The sequence below is a fragment of the Talpa occidentalis genome, unplaced genomic scaffold (assembly GCF_014898055.3).
Source record: "Talpa occidentalis isolate TD23 unplaced genomic scaffold, MPIMG_talOcc4v2.1 talOcc4.15, whole genome shotgun sequence".
In the NCBI taxonomy this organism is placed as follows: Eukaryota; Metazoa; Chordata; class Mammalia; order Eulipotyphla; family Talpidae; genus Talpa; species Talpa occidentalis.
The window spans coordinates 48,610,634-48,632,296 of record NW_023601543.1 but is presented as its reverse complement, the minus strand read 5'-3'; the positions used below and the strand labels follow the sequence as shown (position 1 = coordinate 48,632,296).

The window sequence follows — 21,663 nt, the reverse complement described above, 5'->3', positions numbered from 1 at the left end:
AAAAGATAAACTCATGCCATTCACAGCAATGTGGATGGAACTAGAAGGAATTACGCTCATTGAAATAAGTCAGAATGAAAAAGAAAAATATCAGATGGTTTCACTTATATCAGGAATATAGGAGAACCAAATAAGACATCAGTGTAAAAAAATAATAACAGTACAAACACAACAAAGCAAAAACGGACAATTATAAATCAGAGACATAATGCAGGGGAGGACGAGAGAGAGGCATCGAGGGATTGAGGGAGGAGCAGGGGACTGAGGTGATGGTGCATGGGTGCACTGGTGAAGGAAACTCTATGGGGACTACACCTGAGGGGTTGGGGGGAAGCAATAGTGTTTAAAAATGAACAATGATGTAAAAAAATAATAATAATTTTAAAAAATAATAAAAAACTAAAAAGAAAGAAAAGAAAGAATATAGGTTGTAAAAGAAAAAAACAAAAAAACACAACATAGATTTTGGATAGCTAAATGAGACCTGAGAGCCACATCAATCAATTTAATACATGGGTCTTATTTGGACCCTGATATTTTTAATGAAATAATGGGAAAATATGACTAGATAGTTAGGGATCTTAAGGGATTGCTATTTTGTTTTCTTTCAGGTTTGACAATGGTATTCTCATTTTAGTTTAAAAAGAGTCATCATCTATTATAGATATATACTGAAACATTTGTGGCTGAAACACATGATGTCTGGGTTATTGGAGTGGGTATAAATGAAACAAAATTTGGCATGTTGTGGTAAATGTTGGAACTGGGTGACAGGTACATGAGAAGTACTTAAATTTTTTTAAACGTATGTTTACATATAAAGCAATCCATAATAAGATGTTAAACAAAAATTCAAGTTCCAGAGCTAAGTGTCCAGTTATGAATCTCAGTTCTGTTTCTGACCAACTGTGGGGCCTTAGCCAAGTTTATAATCTCATTGTATCTCAAAATTTTCTCCTTAATAAAATAGGAAAAATAAAAGTATCTCATAAGGTTGTGGAAAGGATTACATGGGATGGTATACTTATTTTAGTACTTGGTACATAATAAACACTGAATGATTGAAAGTTATTTTTTTACTATTATGCCCCATGTGAGCAGTGAGGCAAGAGTTTCCTTGTGGGAAGGAAGGGCTAAGTCTTGCTGCAAAAGTTTCCCCCTCAGAGAGTTTTCTTCTTCTTAGAAACCTGGCACTGATCACTGTTGCCACTACCATTGGGATCAAGGCCATGAGAAGTTTCCCTATAGTTCCCTACTCTGGTCCATGGGTAGATATATGACTCTGCTTTTATTAACCCTAGCATGATTGCCATCATATTAGTCAAGAATTAGCAAAGGCACACCAATGATAGTAGAGACATAAGCACAAAGAGTGTCAAGTAACTGGACAACATGCTTCCAGGACATGTGTAATGACAGAGGGTATCTTAAGACGTCCAACAATCAAGAGTAACTTCAAGCACATCTAGCCTCTCAAAATAATGAAGGACCAGGGGCACAGATGCCTTCTTTTACATGTTTTAGGTCCAACATCTCAGTTATATGTTTCTATCTGAAGTTTCTTCTGATGAAGAGACCCTAGAAAATTTCATCCCTACTCTTCTTTAGGAGAAACAAGAAAGGTCAGCTCTGCCCTACAGGTCAAGACAGTATCATTATCATATCAAATAAGTATGATGTATGATCTTCATAAATATGATATGCATACACAGTCTCAGAGAAGCCACAATGTTTTACATGGGAAAAGATGTTTTCCTAACTTGGAGAAATGGCAGATGGAATGATAGCAGTAATGGGGACTTGGAACTAGGTCCCTCTGCCAGGTGAACCATTTCCAGGTTCTGGGGTCTGGTAAATAATAATGATAAAATGGTAATGCAATGTAATAATAATAATGGTAACTATAATAGTGGTAATGATAACAGATTTGTGCCAGATTTTGTTCTAAGTGCTTTACATGGATTATTTTACATAATTTCAAAATTATTCTATAAAGTAGTAAACTCTTATTAGTTTCATTTTACAGATAAGGAATTTAAGGCACTGAGATATTCAATGTATTACAAAACTAATGCAGCAGAGCCAGCTTTCAAAACTTGGAAGTATATTTTCAGAGTCCACACTCTGATAAGAGAGTTTATTGCTCCTCTCAGGAAATAAGAGTTCAGCATCATCCCCTTTCCCTAACCAGCCATCCGTTTTCATAGTAAAACATGGACAAGCTCTGGAAAATGGAGAGAACTGGGAATGAGTTGGTATTATAGAGGCCTCACAAATGAGTAAGTAGCCAATTCTTAAACTCCTATGTGTTGATAGTGGTAGGGGAGAGATTTGCAAAGTTACACACTAGTCCAGCAGAAGAAAGAGATTATAGGAAAGAGATTATAAGTAAAATCATTCAAATAAGTGTTATGAGGATGACAGTGCTAATTCTGTTTGGAGGGACAAGAGACAATCATGTAAATGAGGTAAAATTGAGCTGGGCCTTGAAGGACTATAGTAGGTAGGAAAAGAGGGAAAGGACATTTCAGACAGAGAACAATTTGCAGGAGACTGTGGATCCCCACGGCCTCTGGGTGCTGCAGGGAAAGGTGGCTTTCTTGGGGCTGAGGCTATCTAGCCTCAGGCTTCCTCCTGTAGATATCCGCCCTCTCCCATTCCTAGTGAGGCCAGCTCTGACCATGGCTTCTTGGAGGCAAGAGGCCCACCATCTTGCCCTTACCAAGTGAAGGCCAGACTGGGCTTTTCTCCCTTTTAGATCTAGCTCTAGGATTAAAAAATGAACTAAACAGTTGTGAGCAAAATGGACCAATTAGTTGTAAGCAAAATGGACCAATCAGGTGTGCGCTAAATAGACCAATCAGGTTCAAGTCCACTCCACTAATTATTTAGATCAAAAGATGGAAAACAAGGGCCTCCCCTGGTGGCGCTGCAGTTGAGTGCTGGGCTGTGAGGCTGCCCGCAGCCTCTGCAGCGCTGGTTCGTTCTCCGGCCGCAGGCGAGGGTCCCACAAAAAAAAAAATAAATAAATAAAAAGGAAAATGAGCTGACTGGTGTTAAGTGGTAACAATCATATGCTTGGGATTGAAAATGGCCCAATCAGGCTTGTAGGTTGGGGCACCCTGATGGAAATTTAAGGCAGAGCAAGAGCCATCTTGAGTGAGCGTGCAGTCACCCTCCAAAGACAGAAGTTGGACCACCTCCAAAGAAGTCAGCAGTCAGTCTCCAAAGAAAGAAGCACTCTGCTCATGGGCCTCCAAAAAGAAGATTCTTTGGACTACATTCAAAGAAGTCAGCAGCCGACCTTTGAAGGGGAAACATTCACTGGACCATCTTTGAAGAAGATTCTGCTCCCAGCCTCTAAAGAGAGAGATGCACTCAGCAGTTGACATTCATGGAATTCACCAGATCTTCGTATACCTTTGACAAGTTTGTAGACTTCATAGACTTCTAGACTTCCAAACCTCCATAGACCTTCCCAGAGATACGGCCACTGCACCTGCCTCTGGCACTGACTCTGACATCACCTGAAAGGAGCACCATTGGGCTCAGCCCTGAGTCTCAAATTGCTGACCACAGTCTCTGGTTTTCCAGTACCATTTCCTAATACTGTTAAGTCCATCACTAAGTTGCTCAGCATGTGGCCCATCCTTCAGATTGCCATTGTGGGCTGCAGTGTCACCTCATCTTCCATAAGTGGTCTTTGGGACTTTGGACACTGTGGACACTATCTGGGGTAAGACAGCCAGCCACTTGGGGCCATAAAAAAACTCATTTTGCCCAATCGCCTCCTGTTTGTTAAATAAACCCTTATGTTGTTAAACACTGAGTCTGAGTGCAATTGTCTACACAGGTAAGAACCCACTGACAGTGACTTGCCCTCTACCTTGGGCATCATGGTTTGTCTAAGGACATATAAAATAAAAATAAAAATTTAGTGTGACTTGTGCATAAGAACCAATTTTAGATGAAAAGTGTGGGTAGCTATAGATGAGGTTATTTTACTGGACTTGACTATATCATGAAGGCATGAATGCCATGTTCAGGAATAAAAACTTTGTCATTAGGTTGCAGAGAATCATGACTTTTTTTTTTTTTTCTGGAAAGGATGGATCATCATCACATATGTCTAATAATATACCTTTATGTTCATTATGAAAAATAAGCCAGACCAGAGAGAATGGAGGGAGGAAGACCAGATAGCAATTGATCTGAAACAGCAGAAGAGACATACTATAGAAGTCTATGATGTCTACAGTATGTCTGTTACAGAGGACAGGACTTAGATATGGGGGTATGAGGGAGTCCATGATGATAGTGGAAGGAATCACTGAAATACTATATAAAAGGGGAATAACAAGTTTTGGGGTAAATAATGAAAAAAGTACTGGTAGAGAACAGTGGTGAGTAGAAAGATTGGTTCTTTCTCAGAATAACATTCAAGTGGTTATAGGAAGTACAATATCACAATAGATATGTGAACTTTGGAATAAGATGGGTGCAAACTGCTGTTCTGCCATCAAGTAGCTTCATTAATTGGGCAAATTGCTCTCCATCTCTGAGTTTCCAATGCCTTCACTATAAAATGGATGTTAATATATCTACCTCACATGGGAAGTGATGAGGATTAAATGAGTGTGAATTCACACTCACTCAGGATAAATAAATATAAAAATGTGAAAGATATGAAAACAATCTAAGTGTCTGTCAATGGATGAATGGATAAAGAAAATGGGAATATATATATAAATATATATATATACATATGTGTATACATATTTAGTATAATGTCTTCCAGATTCAAGCATATTATTGCAAATGTCAGGATATCCTCTTTTAAGGTTGAAGTACACACATATATATTATGTATAATATATATAAATCGTATAATATGACATAAATCATATAATATTATATAAATAAGCCAGATACAGAAAAATAAAACTTCATGATCTTATTTATCTAAAGAGTCAAACACACAGAATCAGCAGAATGATAGTAATCAGGGGCAAGAAAGTAGGGGAAAAGGGAAGATATTGGTAAAAGGATACAACCTTGCAGTTATGTAAGATGAAAAAGTCTAGAATCTAATGCACAGCATGATGATCATAAGTTACAATACTGTCACTCAAAAATCTAATGGCCAAGATGAAATTAGACTTGGGCCTCCCTGGTCACGCAAGGGGTTAAACATAGCATTATGATGCAATCTGCAGCCTCTGCAGCATGAGTTCAATCCCTAGCCAGAGAGCTGACCCACATGGTGCGGTAGACCTCTCCTGTCTTGCCTGCTGCTCCCCTCAGGAGTGTATTTCAGTCAGTCTGCCTGTTCTGTTCCCAACTCTGTCTCTGGTGAATTCTCTCACCCCTCAAACCTCTGGCCTATATCCCAGGTCTCATATGCATAAATAAATAAACCTTTAAGAAAGATGAAATGAGACTTTAATTCTACTGTAGAAACCTTCTTCCAGGCCCTGTCATTCATCCATCTATCGAACACATTTATTGAGGACTTACTATATACTGGCTATTATGCTGACACTAGCGACAGAATGTAAAATTCTTTTTTCTTCTAGCAAAGACATTATATTCTCTGGTGTGAATCTGGTGAGACTGTGAATAAAATTAGATACATTTGTCCAATAAAAAGATTATGGAACATAGGAAAATCAAACAAAGTCAGGAAAAAGGCAAAACTTGCAAGCCGACAGCAGATTTGAGGCAACCAGCAAGGGAGGAGGGGGGTCAACAGATGGGAGGAAAGAGCACGAGGGACTATGGTGATGGTTCATGGGTGCTATAGTGGTGGGAGAACTATGGGGACTACACCTGAAGTCAGAACAATGATGTAAGAAAATGTAAAAAAAAAAAAAAATTATGGAACAACAGAGCCAGCATTCAATTTTCACTTCCACTTTCTCCTGTATACCAATTCACACCTTCTATAAAGGAGGTGATCCCTTACAATGGGTGATTCCTTTCTCTTCATTGTTCATTACACACCCATTCATTTATTACATAAATGTTTACTGAAGAGCAATAAAAAATTATTCTAGGGGCTGGTGAGAAGATGGATCATACATTCTAATGGGAAAGACAGATAATAAGCAAAACACGAACAAAGAATAGCAGATGATACAAATAAAATGCAGCAGTGCAAAAGGATTTAGAGTAATTCGAGGCATGGAAACAGTTATTTAAGTAGAGTCATAAAGAAGGTCTCTCTGAGGAGATGGCATTAAGCAGAGATCTGAATGAAGGAGTTAGCCTTGTGAAATTCTGGAGAAAGAATATTTAGAACCAAGAACACTGCAAATGTAAAGGCACTTTAATAAGTAAGACACATAAAAGGAATAGCAGAACAAATTAAGATTTGAGCAGAGAGAACAAAGGAAACAGCGGAACTAGTGAAATTCAAAAATGAGGTCAGAGAGGTAAGTGAGGCTCATATAATGCAGAATAAAATGAAAATTTTCTTCTAAACATGAAGAGGTCACTGAAAATTTGGAGGGGAAGGAAGATGTCATTTGATTTACATTTTAAAAAGATACATACACACCTAAGGGGAGAAACCAAATATTGTACAAAAATGAACAATGATGTAAGAAAATAAAAACAAAATAAAAATTGATACTATTCCTCAATAATCATATACCTTTAAAGTTGTTCAACGGTCATGTAGTAAATGGAATTCCTTCTCAAAAAAATAAAAATAAAAGATTTTCTTACCAGTTGCTATCGAGAATGGATTACAGGCAAGCAAGGAGAGAAACAAGGATATCAGTTTGGAAGCTACTATACCCACCCAGGTAAGAGAGGATAAATGTCAACCAGGATGTATCAGTAGGATCAAGCATATAATGTTCATGTAGAGCTGACAGGAATTGCTGATGGATTAGACAGGTATTAGAATGGAATTACACAGGATTAGAAAAGAAAGAGAATATTCAAGTATGATTCTAAAGTTACTGACCTTAGCAAACAGGTAACAGGTTAATGCCAATTCCTTAGATGGGACAGATCAGAGTAAGAATAGGTTGAGGAGAATAGGAAGTCAAGTTGTGTTTTGTACATTTTAATTGGAGATACCCATAAGTAATCCGAGAGGAATTGTTGAGCAGGGAGTTTGAGATGGAAAATGAGGGGATATAACTGTCCTACATATATAAATTTGTAAATTATCCTCTGATATGAAATTTATTTAAGGCTGTGGGATTGAATAAGATCATATAGGAAAAGAACATAGAGAAGTGGACTGAGAAAAAACAACAAAAAATAAAAAATCTCAGGGACTATCAGGCATATAGAATTGGGAAGGCAAACCAGCAGAGGAAACAGAAATGGAATGTCTAGTGTGGTAAGGAGAGTTTGGTGTCCTGAAAGCAAATGAAAAAAATGTTTTTAGAAGTAGGTATTAGGGCCTCCTGGTGGCGCAGCGGGTTTAGCGCAGCACTGTGAAGCTGTCCGCAGCCTCTGCAGCGTGGGTTCGATTCCCGGCTGGCCAGGGAGATATCCACATGGTGCAGCAGACCTCCCCTTGGCGTCCGCTGCTCCCCTCAGCAGTGCTTTCAGTCTGTCTGCCTGTTCTGCTCCTCGCTCTGCCTCTTGTGAATACTCTCACTCTCCAGCACCTCTGGCCTGTACCCCAGCTATTGTATAAATAAAAAAAAAAATCTTAAAAAAAGTGTTAGCTTTGTTGTGTTTTGCACTATTATTATTATTATTTTACACGGATGTCGTATTTGGTTCCCCTATATTCCTGTTGCAAGTGAAACCATTTGATATTTTTTTCTTTTTCCTTCTGGCTTATTTCACTGAGCATAATTCCTTCTAGCTCCATCCACGTTGCTGCAAATGGCATGAGTTTATCTTTTTTGATTGCTGAATAGTATTCCATTGTGTATATATATATATATATATATATATATATATCACATCTTCTTGATCCAGTCATCTACTTTTGGGCAATTGGGTTGTTTCCAAGTTTTACCTATTGTAAATAGTGTTGCAATAAACATAGGTGTACAGGTGCTCTTTTGAATTACCTTTTTTTTTAATATTTATTTATTTATTTTTATAAAAGAACCGGTGTACAGGTCAGATGCGCGGGAGGGTGAGAGGATTCACCAAAGACAGAGCAGGAAACAGAACAGGCAGACTGACGAGATACACTGCTGAGGGGAGCAGCAGGCGTGGCAGGAGAGGTCTGGCTCGCCATGTGGGACCCTCTCTGGCCAGCTGGGATCGAACTGGCACTGCAGAGGCTGCAAACAGCTTCACAGCATGGCGCTCAACCACCTGCGCCACCAGGGGAGGCCCTGAATTACTGTTTTTGTGTCCTTTGGGTAGATCCCTAGAGGGAGAGGGGTGAAAGGGAGGGAGGGAGGGAGGAGCACAGGGGACTGTGGTGATGGTGCACAGGTGTCTTGGGGAAGGAAATTCTATGGGGACTCAATCTGAGGGGGAAGCAAATATTGCCTAAAAATGTAAAAAAAAATGACAAATGTTAAAATAAAAAATAAAAATAAATAAAAAAAGAAGTAGGTGTTAGTCAATTATGTCAAATGCTGCTCACAAGCTGAGCATGAAAATAATGGATCAGATATTTGATTTGGCCATATGGAGATTATTAGTACCCTTAACAAAAATGGTATCAGTGAACTAGAGGGAAAAGAGCCCATTTAGAAAGGCTGCAATCCCCATACTAAGCATTTTTTTGACTATCATTTATTTGATGTTTTGAGATTGACTATCATTTATTTGATGTTTTGAGATACAAATACGTTGACAAATGATTACCACAAACAAGCTAGTTGACATACCCATCATCTAACATAGTTACCATTTTTTGTGTGTGTGGTGAGAACTTTTAGTATCTACTGTCTTTGCAAACTTCAAGTAACAGTGGTTTTATTAACTCTGGTCATCATGCTATATATGCCTTATATATCCATAACTTATTCATCCTGCATAACTGAATCTTTTGATGAACACCTTCCTGATCCCCCCTCTCCACAGTGCCTGATAGTCACTATTCTCACTCTGCATCTATGAGGTTGACTTTCATAATTTTATATAATGCAGTTTTGTTTTTCTGTCTCTGGTTTATTTCACTTGGCACAGGTTTTGTTTATTTTTTTAATATTTTATTTATTTATTTTTTCATAGAACTGGGGTATAGGACAGAGGGGCAGGGGGTGAGAAGATTCACCAGAGACAGAGTAGGGAGCAGAATAGGCAGATCTCCTGGAATACACTGCTAGGGGGGAGAAGTGGGTGAGACAAGTAAGGTCTGCTGCACCTTATGTGGATTAGCTCCCTGGCTAGGGATCGAACTCAGGCCGTAGTGGTGATAGCGCTGAGACTTAACCCCTAGGCCACCCAGGAGGCTCCTCATTTGACAAAGGTTTTACAGGTGCATCCATGTTGTCACAAATGATAGCATTTCCTTCGGTTTAAGTTTGAATGATACTCCATATATGTGTGTATCCCACAATCTCTTTATCCATTCATCTGCCAATGGGACTTGGGAATTTCCATATCCTGAAAATTTGAATAATGCTGCTACAAATATGAAAATGCAAATATTTTTTGGAGATATTGATTTTGTATTTTTGGCTATATACCCAGAAATAGAATTACTAGATCATATGGTAATTCTATTTTTAATTTTTGAGGAACTTCCATGCCTTTTGTTTTTCATAATAGTTGTACCAATTTATACTACCAACAATGTGTACATGTTCCCTTCCCTCCACATCCTCAACAAAACTTGCTACCTTTTGACTTTTTAGTATTAGCCATCCTAATAAGTGTAATGTGATATCCAACTGTGTTTTTGATTTCCCTTTCACTGATGATATTGAGTATTTTTCAAATTCCTCTATGTATTGATTCATTAGGTGATTTTCTATAAAGCTCTTACGTTTTCTTTACACACATTCAAGCTTTTTTATTTTTGTCTTCTGACTGTGTAATTTCAATTGATTCGTCTCTGAGCTCACAGATTCTTCTGATTTTTGGAATTTGATAAGCTACATATTATTATTATTTTTTTTTTAGTGTGGTCATTGTTCTTCAGCTCCAGAATTTCTGTTTGACTCACTTTTATGGTTTCTATTACCTTCTTGAAACTTGCATGTATTATTTTCTTGATTTTGTTAAGTTGTCTGGGTTCTCTGGTAGCTTACTGAGTATCTTTAAGACATTTATTTTTAATTGTCAGAGTTCATAGCTCTCCATTTCATTGTGATCGCCTATTTAAAGAAGTGGGTAGATTTTCCATTCTTTATATTATAGCTTTGCCAAGGAAAACCCTTTACCAGTCAGCATTAACAGAGATTCTGGGCAAGCCAGCAGGAAGGCCGCAAGGTAGACTGACTGCTGACTTCTTTGGGTATGTTGGTCTGGTTTCTGGGTCAGCTAGCAGACAAACCTACAGGCTGGACCTGCAGGCTGAGCTGAGAGTCTCAAGTCTAGGAGGCTGGCCTGACACTGAGGTATATCTGGAGGCTGGCTCTGTAGGAGGTGGCCTGGTACTGTGGTGGGCATGGATTCTGGGTTTGTGGAGGCTGGCCTAGAGCTTAGGTCAATAGGGGGCAGATGGGCAATGAGGTTAACTGGGTGAGTTTTGTAGTAGTATCCAAAGTAAAGTCTTGTTCCCCCATGTGGAGGGTACCTCTCTGTACTGTGCTGAGTAAGCTTGGGGGAAGAGTGACATGGGTAATATGAAGCTGTCTTTCCTACCCTCTGCAATGCATTTTTCCTTATCTATGCTCTATCCAAGTGCTATAATCTCTCAACTGGATTTCTTAGCTCTCATATATGGATTTTCATGCATATATGGTTATTCAAATTGGTGTTAATCTAAATGAACAAATACTGGAAACTTTTTTTCATTTTATATACGTTTTACATCATGTTTCACTTTTGTACAATGCATTTATTTCCATCTTGGTTATACTCCCCGTAAAATTCCCACCACCCTTGTTTTGATCCTACTCCACCCCCTCCCCCCGTAGTATGTCTCTGGTTTATAGTTTTGCATGTCGATTTTGATTTTTACTTTTATTATAATTAGTTTTTTTTTTCCTGATCCTTTATTTGGGTCTTCTACATTCCTGCTATGAGTGAGACCATCCGGTATTTTTCTTTTTCTTTCTGGCTTATTTCACTGAGCATGATCCTTTCCAGCTCCATCCATGTTGCTGCAAATGGAAACTCTTATTCAGGTATCTTGCTAACATCACCCCTCTATGTTAGCTGAATTTGAATTTAAAATCTTAGAACATTCAGAAATCACATTGCCCACCCATTTTAATGTACTGGGTTACAGATGTACGAACATCTTTGGATCATCCACTGGCTTTGTGGACCATGGTAACCTGCTTTAAAGGTTTATCCCTCTCCTATCCACTGTCAAAAGACTGATTTGCTCTCTGGGCACAAACTTTACAAACATTACTTTTCCTGGCTAGGAGTCGGGAAAACTGTACCTTTATATGGAGAGAAATGGTTATGCCTCTCCTTCTGCCTTGCAATACCCTCTTTTTGTCTAGTTGGTGTTAAGAAGTTAAGGATGAACCTCAGCACTCACCTTCATTTTCATCCATGCAAGAAGTATAGAAAACTGTCCGTTCCCGCAGCAAACGCTTTGAAATAGTGATTGGTTTGTGCCTTCTTGCTGTCACTCGAGGTGGAGGTACTGGGGGTGCAGCATTTTCCTCGGGTGGACCTGAATAGATCTGGAGGGGGGATATTTACAGGAGATAATTAGAAAGATGAAGTTTTGGTCTCCTTAATGCTACCTATCAGTTGATGTCTGCCAGCATTATATTCAGAGTCTACCATAAGGATTCTAGTATCACAAAGGAATTGGGGGGATTTTCGTAATCACTTTAGCTACTAGCAAGTGTTTAGAAATCTCATACCATGTTTGAGGCACAGTACCTGGCACTTCTCAGGGTAGAAGAAAGGATGTAGATAAAAACTGTAGCATCTACCCTGAATTTTCCACTTACTGCTTGGGATACCTTAGGCAAGTCACTTCCCATTGCTGAGCCTTAGATTCCTCATTTATAATGTAGGGAAAGCACCATCTACCTCACAAGGTATGGTGAGAATCAAATTAAAAGGGCAGTCAAGGTACTTTGTATGGGTACCTACATACACTTAATATTCTGAAAGGATACCAAAGATACTGGTTACATTGTTTACCTCAAGATAGGAATAATAAGTAACTGAGGAAAGGATAAAGGAAAACTTTTTCACTCCTGTATCATTTGTTATATTAAAATTACATGCCATATATGTATTACTTATTCAAAAAAGAAGAGAGAAAAGATTGTGCTTTGGAAGATAAAAGTGCTAGAGAAATGAGGGAGGAACTGTTATTAGATTTTTTATGCAGTGCCATATATGTAGTTGAGAATCTTCTGTCTCTGGAGAGAATGACCTTTTGGCTGGAGTGTACTCGGTTTGGGAGGACACGCATATGTGGTGAGGAAGTAAAGGCACCACTGTTCAGTGCCATAGTGAATTCAGTCCTGTTAATTAGTGTAAAGAGAAATGTCAGAGCCCAAAAATCTATCTGGAAAGAGTCAACATAGGCTGCATGTTGGAAACACAAGGCAAGCATGTGTAAAAGTTGGATAATGTCAGAACAATTGAAGAAAAATCAAAAGGCAGTACTTTTCTCAATGTCTCATGACATAGAGAAGGGAGAATATGACATAACAATTAGATGAGGTTTTAGGCCATTAGAATTTTAGGTCATATTTCTGATTCTACTACCATTAATAATAATCTCTATAGCCACCATTTTTCAAGAATCTTTTTAGTCATTGTAATTGCAAATATTCTTTGCTCTTCATCACACACACCAGTCTTTGCACCAAGTTTTTCTGCTATGGGGAGTACTCTTTTTTCCAGATACCCATATAGCTTACTTGCTCAAATTTAGCTGGATCATGATCAAATAAACTATTCTCAAGAAGCACTGAGTGCACCCACCACCAAAGCACCCATAGTCCTGCACCATAGTCCATTGTGCTCTCTCCCTTATCTGTTTTCACCCCTTCTCTTCTGGATGCATCAGTCCTATAGTCAGCTTTCAAGGGTTAGTTTTAAAGTGTGTCCTAGTATTGCTTATCTTATTTTTGTAAAGAAAAAACAACTTAGTTTATTTGTTTTTCTGCTTATGTTTCATTTATTTCTTCTCTGATCCTTTTTTTTTCCTTCTGCAAACTTTAGGCTTTGTTCTCCATTTTATAGTCTCACGTGGTATAAAATTAGGTTGTGTATTTGTGGTCTTTCTTTATTCTCAATTCAGGCATTTATCACTATAAAGATTGATTTTGCTGCATCCCAGAAGTTTTGATATGTTCTTTTTCCATTGTCATTTGTTTCAAGTTATTTTTTTTTAAATTTTCCATTTGATTTCTTCCTTGATCCATTAGTTTTTCAGGAGTGTAACATTTACTTATCATATATTTGTGAATTTATAATTTTCTTCCTATTTTTTACTTCTAGTGTCATACTATTGTGGTAAGGAAAAATACATGGATGATTTAAATCTTACATTAGCTAATGCTTGTTTTGTGAACTAATACATTAGGGTGCTTGAGAACATTCTACATGCACTTGAGAAGAATGTGTAATCTGCTGCGCCTGAGTACAATGTTTAATATATGCCTATTATGTTCATTTGATCTAAGGTATAGTTCAAGGCTAATGTTTCATTACTAATTTTCTGTCTAGATGACATATGTAATATTGAAAGTGAAGCTCCATACTATTATTTTATTTTTGTATATTTCTACCTTTATATTTGTCAATGTTAATATACTTAGGTGCTCCAAAGTTAGGTTCATATATATTTACAGTACTCTATCTTCTCGGTGAATAGACCACTCTTCATCATTAATTAATGATGATCTTTGTCTCTTTTTTACAGTCCTTGGCTTAAAGTCTATTTTTTTTCTCATGTAAGAACAGCTATCACTACTCTTTTGGGTTTCCATTTGCATGGAATGACTTTTTCCATCCCTTCACATTCAGCTTATTAGTCTTTAAAGTTGAAGTGAGACTCTTTTTAGGCAGCTCATTATTAGATTTTGTTTTCCATTGATTCAGCTACTCAATGTATTTTGACTGAAGATTTAATCCATTTACATTTAAAGTTGTGGGTGTGCTAATACAAAGTGGCCTCTTTGGCCACCATTTTTTGTTACCTGCAGTTCTGCATTCCTATACAAGGTCAGAACCGTCTGGCCATTCAGTCATAGGAACCAAACCTCATATGGTGCCTTTCAAATCAACCAAGGGCAGAAAGCTTGATCACTCTGGGAAGGCTATGCATCAGGATGTATGACCAGGAACACCCAGGGGCCAAGGACGAATGTATGACAAGGGACCACAGAAGCTCATCAGTGGAAAGCCTTGTTGATAAGATTGAAACCATGGCTAGGACTTGATATTAATTACAATACCAAGTCATCAAGTAGATGAGAAGTGCCTGAAGGGCAGACTCACAAGCTCTGATACTCTAGATGACAGACCACATTTTCTAGTTTCACTCTTCCCTTTTCTTTTTGTCCTCCATCCCCTCACAACTGACGCTGTATCATTATTCTATCAATAAAAAGGCCAAGACGGGCCTCTCTGTGGCACAAAGGGTTAAGTCTCAGCACTATGAAGCTTTCTGGGCCACGGCAACACGAGTTCAATCCCCAGCCAGGGAGGTGACCCACATGGTGCAGCAGACCTCTCCTGTCTTGCCTGCTGCTCCTCTCAGCAGTGTGTTTCAGACCCACCTATTCTTCTTCCGACTCTGTCTCTGGTGAACCCTCTCACCCCCACACACCTCTGGCCTTTACCCCAGCTCTTGTATGCATAAATAAATAAATCTTAAAAAAAAGGCCAAGATCTTGCTCTTCAGTAGCATCCTGCATCCTACAGCTTGCTACATGACTCCCATTTGTCAGTATGGTGTTGTCAACACAACATAAAGTAATTATTAATAGGTAAGGATTTACTAACGATGACTTATAAATGTTTTCTGGATGTTTTGTAATTTCCTAGTCCCTTTCTTGTTCTCTTGTGTCTTTCTTCTTGGATATTGGTCATTTTCTATAATGGCATGTTTTGATTCCCTTTCCTTTTCTTATATGTATTAACTGGGGGCTTTGCTTTGTGGTTATCAAAAGGCTTGCATAAATAAAAATATAGATAAGAGTCTCTTGAAAGTTGATAATAATTTATCTTTACTCACCTATAAAAATTCTACCATTTTGTACCTCATCCCATGTTTTATATTTTTGACATCATAACTTGCCTCTTCTTTAAATTGTGTATGAATTAACAAATTGTAGCTAGTTATTTTCAATAATTTCATCCTTTAATCTTTATACTGGAGTTATACCCCAATATATTACAGTATTACTGTATTCTGATAATGACTATACACTTCCTTTGTCAGTAGATTTTATATTTTCATATTACTAATTTTATTTCTACATTGTCTTCCTCCACCAAATGACCCATGTTCATTCCCCAACTGTCTTCTGCCCCAATTCCCTCCACTCCTTGCCCCATTCCCTCTGGTAACCATTATCTTGTTTTAGCTGAGTTAAATTTTTTAATTCTTCTATTTGCATGTAATTGTTTTTTTGTGTATTTATATTCCACAGATGAGTGAAATTATCTGAAAACTGTTTTTCCTTTCTGACTGATTTCACTCACTCAACATAATAACCTCAAGGTCCATCCATTTTGTCCCAAATGTCACCATCTCATCATCTCATCTTTTCTTCACAGCTATGTAATATTCCATTCAATATGTGCTCCACAATTTCTATATCCATTCATCTGTTGAAGGGAACCTGGGTTGGTTCCATGATCTGGCAATTGTAAACAGTACTGCCATGTGCATAGGTGTAGAAAGATATTTTTTGTATTAGATTTTTCATATTATTTGGATAAATACCAAATAGTGGTATTACTGAGTCAAATGGAATTTCCATTTACATTTTGCTGAGAAATCTTTATACAGTTTTCCAAAAGCTGTACCAGCTTGCATTCCCACCAACAGTGGATGAGAGTTCCTTATTCATTGCAACCTCACCAACATTTGTTAATTCCATTCTTTTTTCATATGGGCCATTCTCACAGAGGTGAGGTGGTATTCTCAGTGTGGTTTTAATTTGTGTTTCTCTTATAATAAATGGTGTTGAACATGTTTTCATAAGTACATTGGCTCTCAGAATGTCTTCTTTAGAGAAGGTCTACTGAGGTCCTTTGCCCATTTTTAATTGGGACATTTGTTTCTTTGTTGTTGGATTGGGTAAGTACTTTGTAAATTTTGAATATTAACCCCTTATGACATGTATGGTATGAAAATATATTTTCCCATTCTGTAAAATTGCCGATTTGTTTCTGTGATGGTACAAAAGCTTTTAAGTTTGATATAGTCTCATTTGTTTATTTCTGCTTTTGTTTCCCTTACTATTTGGGTAGTATTCCCAAATACATCTTTGTGGTAGATGTTCTGTAGTATGTTTCCTATATTTTCTTCCATGTACTTTTTGGTTTCAGTTCCTATGTCAAAAATTTTAATCCATTTTGAGTGAATTTTCATGTGTAATGTGAACTATGGTTCTTAATTTTTTTTTTTTTTTTTGCATATAGCTATTCATGTTTCCTAGCACCATTTTTTAAAAAGGCTTTATTTTCTCCCCTGTGTGGGAGTACTTCCTTTGTAAAAAATTAGCTGTCCATATTTATATGGATTTATCCCTGTACTTGCAATTCCATTCCATTGGTCTGAGTTTTTGTTTTTGTTCCAGTACCATACTGTTTTGATTACTGTTGCTGTGAAATATTGTTTGAAATCAGTAAGTGTGATATGTACGTTTTTTTTTCTTTTCTCTCAAAATTGTTTTAACTATTTGGGGCCTTTTGTGGTTCTATATAAATTTGATAATTGGGGGGGGCGGAGCAACATGGCGGCGAGGAGACGCTGCGAGTAAGATCTCCCATTAAAAAAAGTTAATAGGGAGGAAAAGCGGCAGGTCCCAGTGAGAACTGGGACACGGAAGATAAACGGGTGACGCCAGCAAACTACCCGAAGAAGAAAGTGGCCATAAAAGAGGACTAGAAGGGAGGGAAGCACAGAACCCTGCTCCCCTCCCCCGCCCACAGAGGCGGCACTCCCCGACCGGCAGAGAGGAGGAAAACAACAAACCAAAACGGCCCACAAGAACAAACGACGCAGCAAGCGGGACTGTGAGTGGAAAGGAACTATTGCAGCCACCACACCCCGTGAACGGGAGCTGAGGCGAACCCTGCAGGATCCGCCGCGGCGGTGAGCGAACGGCTCCGGGCGCCATTAGAGAAGAACAAAGACCCCGGGAGACGCGCACACAGCCCGGGCTGCCGGTAAGCTTGCGCAAAAACGCGGCGCGCTTGGCGCGCTTGAAAAGAAAACCCGGACCAGGATCGCAACGGCCCAGGTCCCCGCGCCTGCTACCTAGGCTTGCGGGGAGACACGCGGAGGTCCTCACTGAGGTGAAGGTCCCTCCCTGAGTGAGCAGGAACCAGGCGTCCAGGCACGGGAGCGGTGCAAAAGGCGCCATTCCCGCGCCACTGAACTGGGCTACAGCCCGCGTCCTGGACCTGAGGGCTTTGGAACTGAGACCCGGGGCACGAAATTAGGGGCGTGGGTTCCCCACGACGGTGGGGCACAAGGCAGACACAGCACCCCAAAGCCGTTGAGGTGTACCCTACCATCCCCGCTCTGCTCCCTGTCCCACGGGGTGGAAAATCAACTCCCCAAGGGCTCTAGGAGAGATCTCTGGCGCCACCTAGCGACTTGAAGCCAGCACAGGCTCCTGAAGGAGCTAGTGGCCAGCTGGGGAGTTAGCCCACACCGGGCCCCTTCCGAACAAGTAGTCTGAGCCCACAGGGAGAGCGAGCACCCACAGCCAGGGCAGACCAGGCGCGCAGAAGAGTGTGCCTGAGACTGGACGCGCAGGGAGTGTGTCCCACATCAACATTTTAGAACAGGGACATTTCTTCAGTAAAGACTACCTGCACAAGGCTTCCTCAGGAGCCAGAGGTGAGCAGGGGAAGTTTGCCCACGCCAGAACCCCTCTGGCCTGCAGTCCAAGCCCAGAGGGGGAACAGGAACCCACCGCTGGGGCAGACCAGGCGCACAGGGGAGTGTGTCCCCACATCGGCATTTTAGGACAGGGACCTTTCTCCAATAAAGACTGCTTGAAACTGACAGATGACTCCTGGAGGAACCACAGGGGAGCAGAGAAGCCCACCCAAGATGCCGGCCAGTCCCAACAACACAGTGTCCCAACGCATACGGCAAATTAGAAAACAGACAGTAGGGAGGAGAAGAACCACACGCAACCTAGCAACTCTCCAGAGAAAAAGCACACCACAAAAGAAAACCAGCCCCCAGATTGCAACGACAGTAACTTGGAAGAACTTCTGAGCCTTCCAGAAAGAGAATTTAAAATTGCCGTGATTAAAAAACTGACAGAAGTCATAAAGGAAAACAATGATAAGGGAAAAATAATCAACGATCAGAAGAATGAAATTGAGTCCCTAAAGAGGGAAGTAAAAGAAATGCAGGAGATCAAAGAATTAGTGGAAGAACTAAAGAATTCTGGGAAAAGCAATGAAAGCAGAATTGATGAAATGGAAGAACGAATAAGTGCTCTTGAAGACACAGAAATAAAAAGAACCAAAACAGAAAAGGAAAGAGAAGTACGAAGGAAAAAGAATGAAGAAAGACTTCGGGAACTATCTGACTCCATGAGGAAAGGAAATATAAGAGTTATAGGAATACCAGAAGGAGAGGAGAGAGAAGTAGGAACAGAGAAAATATTCAAAGAGATAATTGAAGAGAACTTCCCAAATGTGAAGGAGGAGCTGAAAATTGATATACAAGAAGCAAGAAGAACACCAAACTTCCACGACGAAAGGAAAAATACAGCAAGACACATAATAGTAAAGCTCCCAAGAATCCAGGACAAGGAAAAAATAATGAAGCTGGCAAGAGGGAAGAAACAGATAACATTCAAAGGAAAGCCAATCAGGCTGACATCAGACTTCTCCGAAGAAACACTACGGGCAAGGAGAGAGTGGAGGGACATAGTCAACAGACTCCAAGAAAACAGATGCCAACCAAGAATACTCTATCCCGCAAAGCTCTCCTTCCTCTTTGAAGAAAGAATATGGACCTTCCCAGACAAACAGAAACTCTGGAATTTCATTGCAACTAAACCCCCACTCCAAAAAATACTACAAGGAGTCCTAAAGCCAGAACCTCAGAGGGACGAATAACAATGAAACAAGGCCAAAAAAAAAAAGTTATTAAAAGAATAAATAAATAAAATCAAAGGAAAGACAAACACAATGGCAAATACAGATGTTAACATATCAATATTAACTCTAAATGTAAATGGACTAAACTCTTCAATAAAAAGACACAGAGTTGCAGCCTGGATTGAGAAACAAAACCAACCTTTTGCTGTCTCCAGGAAACACATTTAGCTACAAAAGATAAAAATAGGCTCAAAGTTAAAGGATGGAAAACAATCCTACAAGCAAATGGACCAAAAAAGAAAGCAGGAACAGCTATACTGTTATCAGATAAAACAGATTTCAAACTCAAAAAGATAAAAAGAGACCCTAATGGTCACTACATTATGATCAAGGGGACAATACTTCAAGAAGAAATAACACTCATTAACATATACTCACCAAACGAAGGAGCACCAAAATATATCAGACAACTGTTGACCTCTCTGAAAACAGACATCAGAGAAAACACATACGTACTGGGAGACTTCAACACACCACTATCAACAATGGATAGATCAACAAGACAAAAAATAAGTAAAGAAACCAAAGCTCTAAATATGAACCTAGAGCAATTGGGCTTAACAGACATCTATAGAACACTAAACCCCAAAAAAACGGAGTACACATTTTTCTCAAGCGCACACGGATCATTCTCCAGGATCGATCACATACTGGGGCACAAGACAAACATCAACAGATACACCAAGATTGAAATCATATCAACCATCTTTTCTGACCATGAAGGCATCAAACTAGAAATAAACCATAAAAAGAAGGCAAGGAACTTTCCTACCTCATGGAGATTAAAAACCACACTACTGGAAGACCACTGGACTAATGAGGAGATCAAAGAAGAAATTAAAAAAATTTTTGAATTGAACGACAAGGAGGACACCAATATCCTAAATGTATGGGATGCAGCAAAAGCAGTAATAAGAGGAAAATATATAGCAATAGGAGCTCACATCAAGAAACAAGAAAGAACTCAAAGAAACAACCTAATCTCGAAGCTCAAAGATCTAGAAAAAGAACAACAAAAAACCCCAAAACCAGTAGAAGAAAAGAAATAATAAAAACAAAGCAGAAATAAATGAAATTGAAACTAAAAAAACAATCCAAAAGATCAATGAAATCAAAAGCTGGTTCTTGAAAAAATCAATAAAATAGACAAACCCTAGCCAGGCTCACAAAGGAAAAAGGGAAAAAGCACAAATAAACAGGATCATCAATGAAAGAGGAGAAATCACAACGGACACAGCAGAAATCAAAAGAATAATCAGTAACTACTATGAACAGTTATATGGAAACAAGCTTAACAATCTAGAGGAGATGGACAAATTCCTACAACTCTACAATCACCCAAAGCTAGATAAAGAAGAAATAGAACACCTAAACAGACCAATTACAATTAGCGAAATTGAAATGGTAATCAAAAACCTCCCCAAAAACAAAAGCCCAGGACCTGATGGATTTACAAATGAATTCTACCAAACATTCAGAGACGAATTAGTGCCTATCCTTCACAAACTCTTCCAAAAAATTGAGAAGGAGGGACAATACCAAACACGTTCTATGAAGCCAAAATTACACTAATACCAAAACCGAACAAGGACAACACAAAAAAGGAAAACTACAGGCCAATCTCCCTAATGAACACTGATGCAAAAATCCTCAATAAAATTTTAGCCATCAGAATCCAACAATGTATCCATAAGATAATTCACCACGACCAAGTAGGATTCATTCCAGGGGCACAAGGATGGTTTAACATCCGAAAATCAATCAACGTTATCGAACACATCAACAAAAAGAAATATAAAAACCATATGATAATATCAATAGATGCTGAGAAAGCTTTCGACAAAGTGCAACACCCATTCATGATAAAAGCCCTTGAAATTCTTGGGATACAAGGAACATACCTCAACATCATAAAGGCCATCTATGACAAGCCAACAGCCAGTATCATTCTCAATGGTGAAAAGCTGAAAGCAATTCCATTAAGATCTGGAACAAGACAAGGATGTCCACTCTCACCACTGCTTTTCAATATAATACTGGAAGTCCTAGCCAGGGCAATAAGACAAGAGAAAGACATCCAAGGAATCCAAATAGGAAAAGAAGAAGTCAAACTATCACTATTTGCAGACGATATGATATTATACATAGAGAACCCCAAAAACTCCACAGAAAAGCTAATTCAACTCATCAATCAGTTCAGTAAAGTGGCAGGATACAAAATCAACACGCAAAAGTCAGTAGCCTTCCTATATACAAACAATAAAT

General features: G+C 38.9%; 1 protein-coding gene across 1 annotated transcript in view; it reads right to left on the bottom strand.

The window, feature by feature from the left end:
* OPHN1 (oligophrenin 1) overlaps positions 1 to 21,663 on the bottom strand; it is a 414,559-nt gene that overhangs the window by 40,021 nt on the left and 352,875 nt on the right. The window contains exon 20 of the mRNA XM_054695894.1: positions 11,597 to 11,744. Coding sequence (XP_054551869.1) covers positions 11,597 to 11,744 — 148 coding nt within the window. The remainder of the gene's footprint in view (positions 1 to 11,596; positions 11,745 to 21,663) is intronic.